The 20,087-nt window shown below is 41.1% G+C and overlaps 2 protein-coding genes across 10 annotated transcripts in view; one reads left to right on the forward strand and one right to left on the reverse strand.

The window, feature by feature from the left end:
* Nucleotides 1-19,960, reverse strand: part of qtrt2 (queuine tRNA-ribosyltransferase accessory subunit 2) — a 28,487-nt gene extending 8,527 nt beyond the window's left edge. For 5 of the 9 annotated variants that reach the window (XM_048602659.1, XM_048602662.1, XM_048602656.1 and 2 more), the window contains exons 1-7: nt 19,718-19,827; nt 14,121-14,446; nt 11,778-11,833; nt 10,368-10,444; nt 9,472-9,681; nt 3,286-3,485; nt 2,383-2,534 (exon numbers count right to left, since the gene is read on the reverse strand). In XM_048602659.1, the coding sequence (XP_048458616.1) occupies nt 2,383-2,534; nt 3,286-3,485; nt 9,472-9,681; nt 10,368-10,444; nt 11,778-11,833; nt 14,121-14,320 (895 nt within the window). In that variant the 5' untranslated portion in view covers nt 14,321-14,446; nt 19,718-19,827. The other 4 variants (XM_020524226.2, XM_020524227.2, XM_048602657.1 and 1 more) reach the window with 4 other exon arrangements.
* Nucleotides 19,902-20,087, forward strand: part of ccdc191 (coiled-coil domain containing 191) — a 51,432-nt gene continuing 51,246 nt past the window's right edge. The window contains exon 1 of the mRNA XM_048602654.1: nt 19,902-20,009. The gene's annotated coding sequence lies outside the window, so the exon portion shown is untranslated. The remainder of the gene's footprint in view (nt 20,010-20,087) is intronic.

Raw genomic sequence — 20,087 nt, forward strand, 5'->3', positions numbered from 1 at the left:
CTGAACTCTCAATAATTAAATATCTAGAATATACAAGTTTTGTATTTAAAAAAGAACAAATCTCTAAACTGTAACATTTCAATGCATCCAACTGTACAACCAGCAACACTTTCAGTTTTTTTTTATTATTTATTCTCTCTTGGGACATTAATGTCACTGGCTGGTCAGCAGTTATTGCCCGTTCCTAGCTGCACTTGAGAAGCTGGTAGTGAGCTGCCTTCTTGAATCACTGCTACCCATGTGCTGTAGATAAACCCACAATGCCATTAGGGAGAAACAGCGAGGATTTTGACCCAGTGACACTACAGCAACAGCGGTTTATTTCCAAGTCAGTGTACTCATTGTGACAAGGTCAGCCAGGTGGACTTCAAAATATCAGTCCCCTGATTGCACCGAATTAACAGCTCCAATCAGGGAGCTCTGGCTGACAGTTTAAAAAAAAACAGGACTGTCAGACATTTTATCACTCTGACAGCTGGCTCTGAGAGCGCTGGATCAGTGTCAAGGACTTTCCACATGTAAATAAAGGATGACTTGGTAACGGGACACTGGTCTTTCTGGAGTTAGTTCACAGGTTGGTGAGTGGATTGGAGGGAAACTTGCAGATGGTGGTATTCCCATGTTCTAAAAGTCCTTTTAGATCGAAATGGTCATGGGTTTGGAAGGTGCTGTCACAGGATCTGGTATTAAAAAGCTATGAAGTGTACCTGAATGAGAAATGTCAATATCCATTCAACATAATTCTTCATCTGAACCATAAAGAAGGGGGTTAATATCAGTATGGTTGAAACTGACGTATTTGATAGTCCTGAAATAAGTGTAGTTATACTCAATTTCTTTCATGTTGTAACAATAACAATCTGTTTAAGCATATTTATTTATTGCTACACCGAGCAAAGAAATAAGGGGAACTGAGAATACAGACAAGATGGCCAACAATCTCAAGGTTGAAGGTTAAGTAATTAGAGATCTGTATGAGCTTGACAATTATATCATTGACACCTCTCATTTTGACAAACATCAAAATGTTATAATGTAGAAAAATTGGTTGTCTCTCTTTAAAATCAACATTTTAATTTTAGCATACAACAGGGCTAACAATTCAGGTAACTTTGGGGTTGCAACCTTTAACTTAATGGTCTGTTTACCTTTTGTGCAATGTAAATGGCTCAGAGATACTAAGAATTGCTGATGTTGGAGTCAGAGATAACATAGTGTGGAGCTGGAAGAATACAGCAGGCCAGGCAGCATTAGAGAAGCAGGAAAGTTGACATTTCGGGTCAGGACCCTTCTTCAGAAATGGGGGAGGGGGAAGGGAGCTCCAAAATAAAGAGAGAGAGGAGGGGTGGGGCTGGCGAAGGTAAGTGGGATGGTGATAGGTGAGTGCAGGTAGGGAGTGGTGGGGATTGGTCAGTGAGGTGGGGGAGGGGATACGTGGGCGAGAAGATGGACAGGTTGTATCAGCTCAAGGAGGTGGGGATGAGAGGGAAGATTGGTCATGAGATGAGGCCGGGGGTGGGCAGATTTTGAAACTGAAAGTCCACAGTGAGAGCATCAGATTGTAGGCTTCCAAGGCGGAATATGAGTATGCTCCTCCAGTTTCCGGGTGGCGGCACTGCGATACAACGATACTACAGGCGGCCCAGGATGGACATGTTGCCCAGGGAGCAGGAGCAGGAGCTGAAATGGTTCGTGACCGGAAGGTGTTGTCGTTTGTTGCGAACAGAGTGCAGGTGCTCTACAAAGCAGTCTCTGAGCCTCCACTTGGTCTCACCGATGTAGGGGAGGCTACATCAGGAGCAGCAAATGCAATAGACCACATTGACCAATGTGCAGGTGAACCTCTGTCTGATGTGAAAGGTTTGTTTTTTGCCTTGAATGGAGGTGAGGGGGGAGGTGCAGGGGCAGGGAAAGATGCTGGGGCTGGTGGGGTTAGTGGGGAGTGTGGACCAGACGAGGGAGTTGTGGAGAGAGCGGTCCCTACGAAAGGCAGATCGGGTGGCGTGGGAAATATCTCTTTGGTTGTGGGGTTGGATTGCAGGTGGCAGAAGTGGTGGAGAACGATACGTTGAATACGGAGGTTATTGGGGTGATCAGTCCTGTTTCTTAGGTTCTTGTTACTGATTAGGCAACATCGCACAAGGTGGTGAATGTGGGGTGACTGACCCATATCAGGCCGCTGACATGGAGGTGGTGAGGAAACAAAGCCTGCTCACAGTGCAAATGGCTCATATACTCTTGCTGCTTCTAAACCGGACCTATATTCAGGTAGGCAATAACACCAAGTCATGAGTAATAAATTGGATGTCTTACTATGGAAAGTGTGGCAATCTTTGTTTATTCACTGCATAATGATAATACACTGACATTCTATAACTTTACCTTCAGCCTCTGGGTCCACCTTGTATTTAAGATTGAATGTCAGAGCTCTTCCTTGTTCAGTCATTAGATAGGGAAAGAAACCTTCAAACAAATCCACTCCTCTTGATATGCACTCCAGCACTTCATCTGGCTTTCCAATTCCGTGGATCAACCTAATATTGTGGGAGGGAAGAGGAGGAGAGGGTAATGTGAATAAATATCACAATATAAATAAGAGGTGTGCAACAAAACAGTCACATTCTGGAATCCGGTTAGCTTTCTTCAAGAGCCATGATCAAAAGTGCACAGAAACAGAAAATAGCGGGAACACTCACACCAGACAGGATTATGTAGCCAAGATCATTCTGAAAGGCGGTGTTATTAAAAACCTTTGGAAGGTGAAGCTGCTCCTAGTGTCTCTCAACTTGAACCTTGGCTCACAACAAGGGCTCAGGAGAGAGAAACAGTGAATGAGAGAGTCAGGAAGTGGGAACTTTGGGGAAAGAGTAGGATAGTGAGCAGCAGAGGCCAGGTGCCGGGGGTTACCAGCAAGAGGATGACTTGGGAAGCAGAACAGGCTGCTAGCCAAGAGGCTCAGCAGTGAAAAGGTGAGCTAGGGAGGAGAACAGGCCGATCAGGCCACGTGACCCTACATCAGCCTAACTTTACAAACAACTTTACAATGACACTCAAAGTTAATTGAGGAAAAAGGCCCCATTAAATGACCAATGTTATTTCACATTAACGTAACTCAGGACAACAAAATGAAATCGACTATATTCCAGTTATCAGAAAGAGATGCCACTATCTTTGCTGCTGCCATAAGTTCCTAAGCTGCTTTAAAATAAAAGGATTGGTGACTTGTGCTTATTAATGCCTATTCAAATAAGGCAGAGTAATTGCATATTATACATTTTTCCTTACCTGGGTTTGTCTTCAGGCAGTTCTCCTGTGACTGAGGCGATTAAGTTCAATTTTGGGTTGTCAGGCATATCCTCTCCCTGAAAACCATCCAAAAGAAAACCTCCAACTGGCCGCTTTATAGTTTCTCTAACGGACCTCAGTCTTTCTTCAAGAATGTCTCCTCCTTCTATTACACCTAGAATCTCACTGTTCTTCAGCACCTGACACAAAGTTATAAACACCAAATGTAGTAACTTTGTTTTAATTTATTGCAATGCATCTTTTACAAAAATGTTGCTCCCCTATGAAATATTAGAAGTTAAATTTGCAATTTCTATTATATTTTAATACTTCAAAACTGATAAGTCAGCCTAATGCCCATACTGAAAATATTTTTAGAGGCAACAATCCAAGATAAAATTAATTGCCAGTTGGAAAGGCATAGGCTAATAAGTTAGGACAAATTTGTGAAAATTACATTATGTGCAATTAACTTGATTTGAATTCTTTAATGATGTAATTGAGAGGGCAATGAGGGAAGTGTGACTGTTGCGTACTTGGGCATTCAGTTAAGTAAAACATAATGGACTAGTAAAATTGAATTCAATAGGATTATAGTGGTAGGGATGAAAAGAAAATTGGTTAGGGGACAGAAAGCAGAGAGTTTACTGGTGAATATTTGTTAGAAGGAAGTAGAGTAGTATCCCAATGGGTCAGAATTTGGACCACTGCTCCTTTTTGTTGTATCTTAATCGCTTGAATGTAGGTATACTGGTTTACAGTTGCTGTAACACTCAAATGCTGTTAAAAAAAAGGGAGACAGCAATAGAATTCAGGAAAGTAGAAACATCAAAAAAAAGGAGTCAGCCAATCAGCCCTACGAGCCTGCTCCCCCTTTCAAAATGGTGACGGCAGATCATCCAACTCAGTACTCTGTTCCTACTTTTATCCCATATCCTTAGAACATAGAACATTACAGCGCAGTACAGGCCCTTCGGCCCTCGATGTTGCGCCGACCTGTGAAACCAATCTGAAGCCCATCTAACCTACACTATTCCATTATCATCCATATGTTTATCCAATGACCATTTAAATGCCCTTAAAGTTGGCGAGTCTACTACTGTTGCAGGCAAGGCATTCCACGCCCTTACTACTCTCTGAGTAAAGAACCTACCTCTGACATCTGTCCTATATCTATCACCCCTCAGTTTAAAGCTATGTCCCCTCGTGCTAGCCATCACCATCCGAGGAAAAAGGCTCTTGCTGTCCACCCTATCTAATCCTCTGATCATCTTGTATGTCTCTATTAAGTCACCTCTTAACCTTCTTCTCTCAACAAAAACAGCCTCAAGTCCCTCAGCCTTTCCTCATAAGACCTTCCCTCCATACCAGGCAACATCCTGGTAAATCTCCTCTGCACCCTTTCCAATGCTTCCACATGCTTCCTATAATGATCCCTTTAACTCTTAAACAGCAAGTTTTGTTTAAACTGGCACTCTCAAACTGGCAAAAATTACATACCTGAAATATCGGAAATTTACTGTATTATCGCAATCTTCGCAATGTCAGAGTAGTCAATTGAGGGGGCAAGTTAGAAGGTTCTTTGCTGGTAAGTTTTATTTTAGATAAGGTTGCATTATTATTTAAGTGATTTATGCTGTAAAGTATAACAGTGATGTGGAACATTACGTTGCAATAGGTAGTGTGTTTTTACATTGATTATACGGACTTGATCAACTGGAATATTTGATCAACCGGCACATGCCTGGTCCCATAAGTGCTGGTTAATAAAAAGGTTTTCTGAATATTCATTTTCTAGAAAACGTTCAATGTTTTGTCCTCAACTGCTTTTTTGTGGCAGAGAATTCAACACTGTCTGGGTGCAGAAATTTCTCTTACATAAACAGACTGCTAAAATGCACACACATGGTAAAAGAAATTTAACACAAGTGCAAAATGATACTTTTTTATAGGTAGAACAAGGACAGGCTGGATGGACTAAAAAATACAATTTTCAAGAGGGTGAGAGAAAGACTATGTGTGTGGGCAGACCTTTGAAGATGACAGGACAAGTTGAGAAGGCTGATGAAAAGATGCAAGGGGAGTTTGGATTTATTATTAGAGAAATTTAATTCCAAAGTGCAAGGATTGTTTTATTATTTTGTGTTTTTAAAATCTGTGCACTGAAACGAGAAAGAGCTGTTTAAAACCAGGATTTGAAGGAGTGGCTGAAGTTTTGAAAGCAAGTAACCTGACAACCATGCCAGGCATCTTCCAAACAGCTGCTTATTTGTATTCATTCATGGGAAGTGGGAGTCCCTGGCTAAGGCAGCATTACTCGCCTGTCCCTAGTCATCCTTGAAAAGGGGATGGTGAGCTGCCTTCTTGAACCACTGTGGTCCACTTGCTGCAGATTGACCTACAATGTTGTTAGCGAAGGAATTCCAGGACTGTGACTCAATGACAGTGGAGCGATACGTTTCCAAGTCAGAATGGTGAACGGCTCAGAGAGGAATTTGCAGATGGTAGTGTCCCCATGCATCTGATGTCGTTGTCCTTTGAGATGGAAGTGGTCGTGGGTTTGGAAGGTGCTGTCTAAGGAGCTTTGGTGAATTTCTGCAGTGCATCTTGGAGATAGCATACACTGATGCTACTGAGCATTGGTGGATGGAGTGCCAATTAGTTTGGCTGATCTGTTCCCTGTAGTATCCCCACCCTTAAATCCCTCCATAGCTGTGCATCAACATACGTCCACACTTGGTCTCGCCCTGTTATCTTTTCTCAAAACACCTTTTCAGCTCCATCCTTCTGTGCATCATGTCTTCCTTTCATTCCCCACAGTTGGCACAGTCTTCAGCTAAACCATTATAAATTTTCTGGAAGTCCTTTCTTTATATTTCTTCACATCTCCTTTCATACTAAGAAACTTTCTGAGAATTTACCTCTAAAACTAAACTTTCAGCCACTGCTCTGACTAATTTGCAGTCCTTTTATCTTTGCCAACATGTTTAAGGCACTATGCAAATCAATTCATCCAAAATCAATATTTTTAGTTCTTTTTTTTTCCCCACTAAGGCAAACAAGAAAGGATTTACATCACTGGAAAATCTTCACAACCGTATAAATTGATGGCCAAGGAATTACATCATAATTCAAGAAAGACAATTTTACCCCCTTGTTCTTTTCAGGATGAAAGATAATGCCACTTCTACACCAAGAATTCCAACAAGAATCATTATTGGGGCTACGCAGTTTGAGTGTCAACATAAAGCAGCCATGGGTAAACATCTTAAACCTTTGATACTGCCCTCCTTCTTATCCCGGAACATGACACCTAAAAATTCCAACTGCTTCCTAGCTGCCTTTGGAGTGTAACTGTCATGTTGATTTTTCAAATAGAAGTTGAACTAAAACCTGGTAACTCTCCATTCAAGTTATCATTTTTGGAACATTTGACTTTTTGTCCTCCTGTTTTCGCCACAACTTACTGCAAGCACCAAGATAGCACACCTTTGCTAAATTCTGTTCACTGATGGAAAATTTCTTGGAGTGCTGTGAGAAGCTCAAAGTCTGAGGTTTAATTTGTTCCTGTTTGGTTTCTAATTTCAAGACTGTTGCATGAATACATTTCCAGTTCCTCTGAAACTGACCCTTTTTGCTGCCACTAGTTTTAATGAACATTTACATTCTCATGAAAGGATACAATGCCTGAAATATTACGTTTTCTCTTTCCTAATCATTTTCAATACTTCTTGATTTTCCTTCCTCAAATCTATTTTGGGTCCCTTGAAGACAAACAATCTGTCAGAATTTAGCTTTTGGCATTTTGTTGCATTTCTAATTAAAAAGAGCCCATTGACAGTTTAAGACACAATAGTTTTGCTCAATAATAGTTTATAACAACGTTTTCACAATAAATCGCCACTTGGCTCATGGAGTCTATTGGGACACCCAGTCAGGCAGTCAAATCACACTATTCTTTTGCTCTAACCACAGAGCTGTGCAAATTTACTTTTTGTTGCTTCCAGTGCCCTTGCAAAAGGTGAGTTCCTACTTAAAATTTAAAAGCATGCTGTTAGCATTCATAAATAGGTACTCAGTCTGGTTTTATATATGGTTTGCAGTTACACTCTCTTGAGTAATATGATGTATTCTAAATCATCTAGCTTACAAAACAGTAACAACTGTTTTTCTTTTAAATTCATTCATGGGATGTAGGCATCATTGGCTCAGTCAGCATTTATTGCCCAACCCTAATTGCCCAGAGGGTAGTTAAGAGTCAACCACAATGCTGTGGATTCAGATTCACATTTAGGGCAAACTGGGTAAGAATGAACTAAAGAGCATTGATGAACCAGATGAACTTTCAAGACAAACAGTTGTTACATGGTTTCGATTATGTTAGCTTTTTATTCCAGGTTTTTATTGAATTCAAATTTTACCACCTGCCGTGGTGGGATTTGAACCCATGTCCCCAAAACAGTAGGGTTCTGAATTACCAGTCCAACAACATTACCACAATGCCACCATCACCCATATATTGTGTAGGGTATTAGGGCTATCAGTTCCAAAAGTCTGGTCTGACACAGTGGGGGACAACCTCAAAAACTCTTCAGTTTTTCAAAGACCAATCCTCTTCATATTTACCTTGCGTGTCACATAAATGTCTTCAATTTGGTGTGGGGAAATAAGAAAATGGCATGTTAATGCAATTTGAAGCGTTCTTCCAAACTGGGGCAGGAAAAGTGACTTTTGTGGCAAAAAGAAGGGAACGTTCATGTACAACACCTGGCCAAAAATCAAAAAAATGTTTTTTTAAAACATTTCTTCATTTATGGAATGTGGGCTTTGCTGGCATTATTGCCCAGCTTGCTACTGATAAAGGGTGCCAAATTTGAGGGGACCGAGAACCAATATAGTGTATCTGATGAGTTTTGTGCCAAAAATTGGAAGTTTAAGAGAAAGCTAATTATATTGTCATAATAAATTTTTGCCAGTTGTATAACTCCTATCCAAATGTCAAAAAGTGGTTTCTACATTAATTTACCCCATTCTTAGAAAAGAAGGATATCTTGTGTTCAATTTTCAGTAAATTCATGATGTTCTTTTCAATGGCTCTATCATTTTGCATTATAATCAGAACAGCTTAATAAATATATTAATGAAGTTGCTTTTACAACATTAGGAACCTAGCAACATCACATGGTATTTGCTCACATCTCACACCCTTCATAAACAGAATTGATTCTGCCACAAACTAGGAGCACCAGCAAACAGCCTCTTAAATTACTTTAACCAGAACAGATGCATTGGTCTAAAAAATGAAAAATTAGGAAATGTCCCCTCTTGCTGTGTACACACCTGTCACCAGTCTAACACTGGGTTATAAGGCTTCCCTGTCCTAGTTGGGAAAGACAGATCAGTCCATTGACATGCTAAATCATGTTTCTCATGATGAAATTGGGAGTATATTTTATATTCATCAGTTACTGACTGAGCCTGCAAAGACTCTGATGCAGGAATGCTTCCTCTGGCCCCATAACAAAGCAACTGAAATTCCTTCTACTGACTGGTCCCTCCTCACTCCTGTGGTCAGTGTCAGCCCAATCTAGTCACCAACCCCCAACAGCAAGTTCTGACCTCAAGCTTCTTGCAGATTATGACCTGAGCGCTGCAGTGAGGCCTGTTCTTTACTGTTTTCCAGGGTCAATCCCCAAAAGTGGTGACTGTGGCCTCCTGGTGCTGGATTTCCTGCTTGCTGAGGCTGGGAAAATGTTAAAGAGGGTCTGGTGTTAATATCATCAGGCCACGCAGATCACTGGGCTTCGTGGGTTTTAGAGAGATGTTCTGCCAAATCCATCAAATCGGATATCAAATAATAATGCTCAAAATACTTCTAAAGAGGTCTGCAGTACTCAGAAATCCTGGTCATGCACAGTGCCTTCCTCATGGAATGCAGGTCATTGACAGGAACACATCATACATGATTTCTCCATTTAAAAACTGTTTTTTATTTCCAAAAGGTGCATCAGAAATTATTACAATATTGTCACACTGTGCTCTCAAATCTACAATGAGAAGGGAATTTCTAGTTCATTATTTGCAAGACTTAGAAAAACATCTATGATTTTGCTGCACATAGCAGAGAGGAGATCTCTCTCAGAGATGAGATGCAATATGAACCTTCTTGCTGTAACTTCTCCTTACCTCTGAATTCTGATGCTCTTTGAGGCAACCGTCCAAGAAGCCCAGAGTACGATCCACTGATTTCTTTACCCTTTTCCTTGAAGTTCCTGGAGGAAGAGCCTCTCCGTCTGCCATGCTTTGGTACCAGTCAGGCTTGAAGGCTTGTTGCATTGCCATAAATTTTGACAAAGTTATTTCAATTCGTCCACCTCCACCCCAAATCGATACAGTCTTTTCAGTTTGAATGAAAGAAACAAAAAAGAGACATTAGCTCACAATGGACCAAAAATCAAAAATAAATGAATTTGTTTTCATACAGGATTTTATTGCACTGATAAGAGTGTTTTCACCTTTAAAAAATGATCCAATGGTTACTTTTTAGTTACAATTTAAAATTATATTGTGCAAACCTCAACTTTTTCAAATATCTCATTATGGTTATGTCTTACTTAAAATTAAATGGTGCCAACTCACTTCCTACAACTGCCCACGCCACCTCATCTCAAAGCTCTACCTTCTCCTTGATGCAGTGATCAAGGCTTGGGTATTGTCCCTTAGGGATGAGAATCTTTCATCAGAAATGGTGACGTTAATCTTATAACCAACTGTTTCCACACAACCACTGAGCATCGAAGTAAACAAGTTCAGAGCCAGCCTGTGAGATAAATTTAAGGCAGAACTTCAACTGTTCCGCCTCTTCAATAACTGAAGTAAAAGTATAGATTTTGAACACGGGCAAAGAGAATCAGAACTACATTTTCTAATGTTGGCAATAACACTTTGTTCTCAATTTGAATCTACCTACAGCAACGATGAGCAGCTCTGCTGACAGCCATGAGAAGACATGAAATAAAAGCAAGGCAAGAGGATTATCCAAATTAGCCTCTAAATTCTGTCACACACTTGTACCAACTTACTTTGTTTGTGTTGTATCCTGATGGACATGGACTAGCTGGGTCATGTAAAGAACAGTACAGAACTGACTCTGGCATACCTGTCATAAAATAGAAAAAAATAAAATAAACAATCTTCTATATCGATCAAACAAATGAAGCCAAAAAAACCAGAAACCAAATAGAAATCTCATGTATGTTGGAAATTGTAGAGTGGCATGAGTGATGCCCAAACTTAACTCAAAGCAAAAAGTTTTACTTAATGCTAGCATAAGTTTTACAATTATAATTCAAATGGGTAAAACCCAGGAGGGATAAAGAGGATAAAACATGGACAAAATACTTAAGAAGGTAAGGAAGCATTTGACTGAGATGGCGTCAAAAAGCAGAACTGGAGTCCATGGAAATCAGGGGCAAAACTTGCCACTGGCTGAAATCACACCTGGCATAAAGGAAGATAGCAGTGGTTGACAGAGGTCAATCATCTCATTTCCAGGACATCGCTGCATGTGTTCCTCAAGCTAATGTCCTAGGCCCACCTATTTTAGCTGCATCATGACCATCCCTCCGTCACAAGGTCAAAATTAGGGATGCTCACTGATGATGGCAGAACATTTAGCACCAATTGTGACTCCTCAGATATTGAAGCAGTCCATATGCAAATTCAGCACAGCATGGACAACCCTCAAGGATGGGCATATATGTGGCAAGTAACATGATCATCTCCAACAGATGAAAATTCAACCATCACCCCTTGACATTCTGTGGCTAGGAACTGTGCAACAAATAACTCACCTCCTCACTTCCCAACTACAAAGTGTAAGTCAGGAATGTGGGGGAATACTCTCTGCTTGCCTGAATAGGTGCAGCTCTAACAACAATTAAAAGGCTTGCCACCATCCAGGACAAAGAAACCTGCCTGATTGGCATCCTCTAACACCTTCAATATTCACTTGCTCCTCCACTACAGAGCATGCCAGCAGTGTGCGTCATCTACAAGATGCACTGCATCAATTCACTAAAGCTCCTTAGAAAGCACCCTTCAAACCCAAGACTCTTACTGTCTGGAAGGACAAAGGCAGCAGATACATGGGAGCACCAAGACCTGTAATATCCCTCCAAGTCATACACTATTTGAATGGAAACTGTATAATCATTCCTTCACAGTCAATGGTTTAAAATCCTGGAATACCCTCCCTGTGGTTGTACATTCACAAGATGGATTTCAGCAGTTCAAGGTGGCAGCTCACCACCACCTTTTCAGTAGGAATTAGACACTGGCAATAAATGCTGTCCCAGCCAGTGACACCCACTTCCCGTAAATGAATGCAAAAATAGTACAAGTGATATGGAGCGTGCATGTTTATTAGAATTTAAAATAATTAGTACTGGATTTGAAGTAGAAGCGCATTTGTCATTGGTTACAATGAATACCTATGAATTTTCCAATTCCTTCTTTATACTCCTCCAGAACTTCATGATGCTCAGCACTGAAGAGGAAAATAAACAAATAAGCACTCATGAATAGAATAATACTACTGATAAAAAGTGTTAAGATATTTGCTAAGCAAATCCTTAGTTAATATCAGTGGTAGAATTACAATCTTGTTAATGTAAGCTTCATAAAATTCCAGCTTATGTATTCTGAAAAATATAACTTCTGCAGTTTGATAAATAAAATTGGGCGTCAGTACTGATTATGTATGGCCTGGGACTGATCACAGGCTTCGTGGCTGTGAGACCTGAAAATGAATCCAAACCAGCTGCAGACCTCCTTCCTTTATTGGTTTCAAGGTCATACTTGCAAACTCGACAAACATTCTCAGCACAGTTTCAACAACAGTGCCTGAGAGACTAAAACAGTAACTAGAATTTACCATATGTATGAAAACTTACAATTAATCCATGGTCATACTGAGTTCGTGTATGTTAACATTATTACATATTACAAAAACATTAATTTTATTCTATTCTAATCATGTCATAAAGATTAAATTGATCCACGCAGCCCGGAACAGACATTGTAAAACCACAGACTTATCCAGAAAAGCACTGCCTCAAAATAAGACTTCTTCCTTCCTAAATCAGGTCATTTACAAAGTAATGTAGTTCATTCTAAAAACTGATCACAGTGGGGTCACCAGTTGAATTTTGGTGCTGAGAGCTCCTACGGAGTCCTAACAGATGCCCTGGCCCCTTGAACTCTTTCAGCTTTTCAAAAAATATTGAGCGTTCCCTAACTGGCCAACCCATGAGTCCTGATTGCTGTCTGGTAAAACCCTGTGGAAAAACTGAGTGTTCCTTATTTAAAAATTCTGTAAAATATATATCTTCATGCAGCCCCCCACCACCCAATACACACTCAGCAATCTCTAAAGTCCCCCACTGCTGACTCTCAATTCCACTGCCCCTCACCCCATCTATCCCAATCCCACTCACACAGCAAGCACCAAAACAGGGTTACATTGGGAGAACATTAGGCCAGTCGTGATTTTAACCAATGCATATAGGCAGGTATTGTACCTTATGCTTTCTGCATGCCATAATAGAAAAGCACTTCTTTAAAATAATTGCAGGTTGTTAATGTCTTTGTTATCCAACTACAATGCTTTCACAAACTGTGTAGTTGCACAAATAACGGATGTCAATTTCTATTCCCCGTTTTGTACGCTGATCAGGCAGTATGGCAGTAACTGGGTAAGGAGGGGAAAATTAGTCAGGCTTCTGTGGCTGTGCCTGACCTAGCTAAAAGCGAGACAATCAGGTGAGGTTAAGATTCAATTTCACTGCAATGGCTCCCATTTGCTAACAGTCATTCATTGGAGATACAGTGATGTCGTTGTCATTGTCACCAAACTAATAATCTAGAAGCCTAGGCTAACAGCTGCAGCTAGAAGTTCACATCCCATCACAACAGGTGTGGAATTTAAAATTCAATTAATAACTTCTGAAATTGCAAGTCCTGACCTGTAAGTCAGCAACTATTCAAATATTATGAGTAAGGAAATAGAGCAACACAAAGAAAGGGTAATAAACAACCAGCGATGTGATACTTCTGTATTTTACTTTAAAAGAAAAATAGCTGCTTTATTAGTTTCATTAAATTTAAAATGATACATGCAGTTTTAATGCTGCATTTGGGTCAATACAAATAGTTGGGGGTGCTCATCAATGAGGAATTGGCAGCTTAACTTGGACCCCAAGCCTAAGCAAAATATATCCCCATCCAAAAGAAAGGTTCATAGCCACTTAGATTCACGTTGGGATCAGTGTAACAGATCACCAAGCAGCATTTATTCAGATTTATCAGTAGATTGAAGAATTGTTTCCACACAGACATATTATACTATGGAATGCCTTATTTAGGATCTATAGAGGTAGAACTTATACTTAAGACGAGTTGATTAAACTTTTGAAAAAGAACCATGTAAAACAGTACAAGAAAAAGGACAGGACCTGCACTCTTACTATTCAAGTTAGCGAACATGCAGGTATTCCCACCCAACATTACAATGAAACTAGCAAGCAAAACATAGGGCTACTGGGATGATAAACAGCAGTCAAATGGCATCACACAACATATTACATATATAGATCTCCAGGGTTCATTTCACCTGAAGGCAAAGAAACATTTCAACAGACATTCTTGAATTAAACCAAACCAGGTGAATATGCATCTTTGAATGGTGTTTCTATCCAGCATTTGACAGGTGCTTCTTATATTTACATTACACCTCAAGGACAGAAGAAAAAGGTATGTTTTATACTTGCACATACAGTGTTGACAATGTCAGGTGCACAGGTTCAGGAACTCCTTCAATAAGACTGAGGGTGTCATGGGTCAGATGTGGAACGCTGCCTGTCCGGGTATAAAGCAGGCAACCAGGAATGTCTAGGCTTTTACTGCTGTTTTGTCCTACTTCAATCAATTTACCATGGCGACATCCATTCACAACACTGGAAAGGATTAACTTCATCTTTCTGACTGAAGCGAATGAAGTTTTGTTTGGAAGCTCTTTTACTGAGTGTAGACTGACTGCTTTATATAACAGCCACCAGATGTTTGTGTAGCCCACGAAAAATGTGCAATAGCATTGAAGTTTCTGTGGGAAAAAAAGTCAAATGATATTTTAGTACATCTCTTCATGCTATTATCCAGAATAAATGTGTATTTTCTAATTTCAAATAAAAATTACTGCACCATTTTTAACTTTCAGAGTGATGAGTGATTTTTTTGCACCTTTATGTACAAAGGATATCAGAACCAGGAAAGGGGAAAATTTTCTGTGCTGTCTGCTCTGTCCCATAAAGCCTTACTTCTACTTCTGCAGAGCAATCCTACTGGAACAGCAGGAAAGTTTGCGTTGCCATCCAAGCCAACACAATGCCCTGTCAAAGTTCCATATTGCAGCGTTACCCTGCTGCCATCTTTATGATTTTCATTGAATTTATAAACATTTTGCTCACCCAATGGCCAGAAACTGAATTTATTCTGGAACTATTCTGATTCCATTGAGCCAGAATTTATCCCACAAATTGACAACTTCAGTGAGCTCCATTGCTGCCAAGCCGTCAAAGAGAATCATCTTTTGTTATTAAAGATCAATTATTTTCTTTCATGTTGAGTTATTTATCCATTCATACTTTATCAATTTTTGAGTATCTTTGTTCTACTTCACTTTTCCTCCTGATTTGTTTGACACTAAACGTGTCCAATTACTTCATTTATTTCCCATTCTACCTTAGTTATGTTACGATTGTCTCTACATTTATCAGTCATTCTGATTTTGATGCATAGAACATAGAAGATAGAACAGTACAGCACAGTACAGGCCCTTCGGCCCATGATGTCGTGCCGAACTTTTCCCCTAATCCTAAGGTCTATCTAACCTCCACCCCTACCTTATACTATCATCCATATGCCTATCTAATAGCCGCTTAAATGCCCCTAATGAGGCCGACTCCATTGCCCTCTCCGGCAATGCATTTCACACCCAACCACTCTCTGAGTAAAGAACCTACCTCTGACGTCTCCCCTATATCTACCTCCACTCACTTGAAAACTATGCCACCTTGTAATAGCTACCTCCACCCTAGGAAAAGGTCTCTGGCTGTCTACTCTATTTATACCTCTGATCATTTTGAACATCTCTATCAAGTCACCTCTCATCCTTCGACGTTCTAAAGAGAAAAGCCCTAGCTCTCTCAACCTTTCCTCGTAAGACCCTCCCTCCATTCCAGGCAACATCCTGGTAAATCTCCTCTGCACCTTTTCCAACGCTTCCACATCTTTCCTGTAATGAGGTGACCAGAACTGGACACAATACTCCAGATGTGGCCGAACCAGGCTTTTGTAAGCTGGAGCATAACTTCACGGCTCTTGAACTCAATCTCTATTAATGAAAGCTAACACATCATACGCCTTCTTAACAACTCTATCCACCTGGGTGGCAGCTTTCAGGGAACTGTGGACAAGAACCCCAAGATCCCTCTGTTCATCCACACTGCCAAGAATCTTTCCATTAACCCTGTATTCTACTTTCCAGTTTTTCCTTCCAAAATGAATCACCTCACACTTTTCAGGGTTAAACTCCATCTGCCACTTCTCAGCCCAGCTCTGCATCCTATCAATGTCCCTTTGTAACCTAGAACAGCCCTCCGCACTGTCCACAACGCGACCCACCTTTGTATCGTCCGCAAACTTACTAATCCACCTTTCCACTCCTTCATCCAAATCATTTACAAAAATCACAAATAGAAGAGGACCCAGAACAGATCCTTGGTACACCACTCGTAGCTGAGCACCATGTTGAATATTTTCCATCCACTACCACCCTTTGTCTTCTAAGGCTCAGCCAATTCTGAATCCAATCTGCCACATTTCCCCCTATCCCATGCCTCCTTACCTTCCGCATGAGCATACCATGGGGAACCTTATCAAATGCCTTACTTAAATCCATGTACACCACATCCACCGCTCTACCTTCATCCATGAGTTTGGTCACCTCTTCAAAGAATTCAATAAGGTTTGTGAGGCATGATCTACCCCTCACAAATCCATGCTGACTATCACGAATCAAACTGTGCCTTTCCAAGTGATCATAAATCCTATCTCTCAGAGCCCTTTCCAATGATTTGTCCACCCCTGATGTAAGACTAACTGGCCTGTAATTTCCAGGGTTATCCTTATTCCCATTTTTGAACAAGGGAATGACATTTACCTCTCTCCAATCTTCTGGCACTATACCCGTGTACAGTGAGGACGAAAAGATGATCGCCAAAGGCCCTGCGATCTCTTCCCTCGCTTCCCATAGAATCCTTGGATAAATCCCATCAGGCCCGGGGGACTTATCTATCTTCAACTTCCTCAAAATTCCTAGCATATCTTCCTTACTAACAGCGACCTCCTCTAGCCTACCAGCCTGTTTCACACTGTCCTCCTCTACAACTAGGTCCCTCTCAGTTGTGAATACCGAAGAAAAGTATTCATTAAGGACCTCTCCTATCTCTTTAGGCCCCGTGCACAAATTCCCTTTACAATCGTTGATCGGCCCTCCTCTTTAGCTGGTCATTCTCTTATTCCTCACGTACGTGTAAAAAGCCTTGGAGCTTTCCTTGATCCTATCTGCCAAGATTTTCTCATGCCCCCTTACAGCTCTCCTAAGCCCTTTCTTCAGCTCCTTCCTGGATAACTTGTATCCCCCTGGAGCCTTTTCCGTTCCTTGTTTCCGAAACCTTACATAAGCATCCTTCTTCCTCTTAACGAGTTGTTCGACCTCTCTTGAGAACCAAGGCTCCCTCACTCGGCTGCATCTTCCCTGCCTGCTACGGATAAACAGATCGAGCACACTTAGTATGCATTCCTTAAACAATCTCCACATTTCAATAGTGCTCTTCCCTGACAGCATCTGTTCCCATTTTATGTTACCCAGTTCTTGCCTAACAGAATTGTAATTACCCTTCCCCCAATTATAAACCTTTCCCTGCTGTATGTACCTATCCTTTTCCATGACTACTGTAAAAGTAACAGAGTTATGATCAATACCGCCAAAATGCTCTCCTACCAACAGGTCTAACACTTGGCCCGGTTCATTGCCAAGCACCAAATCCAAACTGGCCTCTCCTCGTGTTGGTCTATCTACATACTGTGTTAAGAATCCTTCCTGAACACACTGGACAAAATCTGCTCCATCTATCTATTACAATTAAAATGTTTCCAATCAATATTTGGAAAGTTGAAGTCACCTATGACTACAACCCTGTGACTTCTGTACCTTTCCAGTATCTACATCTGCATTGCTAGTCTCAAGATAACCTTGCCATCATTCACAACACATTCAGGAAGAGGAATAACATACCAAGGGCCTAGGAAAGAATCAGGGATCACTTCATACAGATTCCTTTCTCCACACGTTTTTTTAAGATTGGTAAAACATAATGTGATGTCACCATTTCGTTCCTAGTTCCCCTTATTCTTGTACATTTGCCAGTGTCCAGCATTTCCAGCCATGATCCTGTATATTGGTTTATTAGACGAGATGACATAGGAGCAGAGTAGACCATACAGCCCATGGATTCTACTCTGCCATTCAATGAGATATGGCTGATCTGATAATCCTCAGCTCTACTTTCCTGTCTTTATGCCATAATCTTTGATTCCCTTACTGATTAAAAAATTGATCTATCTCAGCCTTAATATACTTAATGACCCAGTGTTTACAGCCTTCTGTGGTAAAGAATTCCACAGATTCACCATGCTTTGAGAGAAGAAATTCCTTATCTCTGGCTTAAATGGATGATCCCTTACTGAAGATTTGTGCTCCAGATCTCCAAGCTCTTCCTGTTCAACTATACCATTGCATGTATCTAACAATGTGGAAAACAGCCTTGGTACAGCCTGTCTATGAAAAGCAGGACAAATCCAATCCAGCCAATTACACCCCATCATTCTACTCTCGACCTTCAGTAAAATGATGCAAAGAGTTATCAACAGTGCTATCGAACAACTCTTGGTAGTGATAACCTGCTCACTAATACTCAGCTCAGTTTCTGCCAGTGGTAATCAGCTCCTGACCTCAATACAGCCTTAGCTCAAATGTGGATGAACAAGTTAAATTCCAGAGGTGAGGTGAGAATGACTGAGCTTGACATCAAAGGCACATTTGACTAAAAATCCCCAGCAAAACTGGGGTTAATGGAGATCAGAGTCATACCCTGCTCAAATGAAGATAGTTTTGGCTGTTGGAGTTATATCAGATCCAGGACATCTCTGAAGGAATTCCTCAGGTAGAGTCCTTGGCCTAACAATTTTCAACTGTTTTATCACTGTTCTTCTCTCCATTGTAAGGTCAGAAGTGGAGATGTTCGCTGACAACATTCAACACCACTCATGAATCCTCAGATACTGAAGTAGTCCATGTCCAAATACTGCAAGACCTCAACAACATCCAAATTTGGGTTGTCAAGTGGCAATTAACCAGCAAAGACCATCTCCAACAAGAGCAAATCCAACCATCATCCTTCACATTCACTGGCATTAACATGGCTGAGCAATAACTTTCAACATCCTAGGGGTTACCCTTGACCAAAACTGAACTGAACTAGCCATACAAGTAAAAGCAAAATAGTGCAAAAGCAAAAGGCAAAGCAGCCTATTTGACCGACGAAGGGTTTCGGCCTGAAATGTTGACTTCCTGGCTCCTCGGATGCTGTCTGACCTGCTATGCACTTCCAGTTCCACGTTTATTGACTTTAGCTTCCAGCATCTGCAGTCCTTACTGTCTCCAAGTGACTGGCATCGCATTCCCGTTCACTCCATTGACACTCACCATTGATCCTTAGGCAACACCTTCTTAACCCACAACCACTACCACCTAGAAGGACAGGTGCAGTAGATACGTGAACAACACCTGCAAGTTCACCTCCAAGCTACACACCATCCTACTTATTCCAAGTTAGTTCAAGTTTGGCATGGTTCCAGCAGAGGATGAAATCACTTTTGCTGGTAACACCTTTCTATTTCCAGATTCTTTCAACTGTACAAATGCTGAATGTGCAGTGGTGGAATTTCAATTCATAGTCTCCAGATCAAATTATCCAGTTAATTAGACACTAATCCACCAATTTGTCAATGAAACAATGTTTTATAGTAATAACTAAAGTTTAGGAAACAAGTAAATTTCAAATTGACATGGTACTCTTATTTGTTGCCAGTAATCTTGTATACGTTATACTAGCACTGCTGTAACAGGGAAAATTCACTACTTCCAGGTCCCCATCTGAGCGCCCAGTGACAGGCTCTGGCCTGGTATTAAACTGGATAGATGAACTAGAGAGTGAATCACAGAATCGTTCAGAGCAGGAGATCATTTTACCGGGTCTCCCAATGAGCATCATGACTTTAAAAGCCTAAACGATCTCAACAGATGTACGTCCAATTGAGAACAGCAAGGAGTCGACAGCCCTGACAAACATAAACCCCCCCCCCCGCCATTACCTTCACATGGCGCCGCTCGGAACACACAGATAACGTGGCCTCTGGGGGAGGAGCCACGTACGACCATGTGATCGGGGCGCGTCGTGTCGCGTCGCCTCGAGCATGCGCAGCAGGCGCCGTCCCATCGGACCATGACCGTTGTGAATGGGACCGAGGAGTACGCGCAGTAGGTGAGATAATAAGAGTTGGATGAACACAGCAGGCCAAGCAGCAAGGCTGACGTTTCGGGCCTAGACCCTTCTCAATCA

Source organism: Rhincodon typus, chromosome 11, assembly GCF_021869965.1.
Source record: "Rhincodon typus isolate 14 chromosome 11, sRhiTyp1.1, whole genome shotgun sequence".
In the NCBI taxonomy this organism is placed as follows: domain Eukaryota; kingdom Metazoa; phylum Chordata; class Chondrichthyes; order Orectolobiformes; family Rhincodontidae; genus Rhincodon; species Rhincodon typus.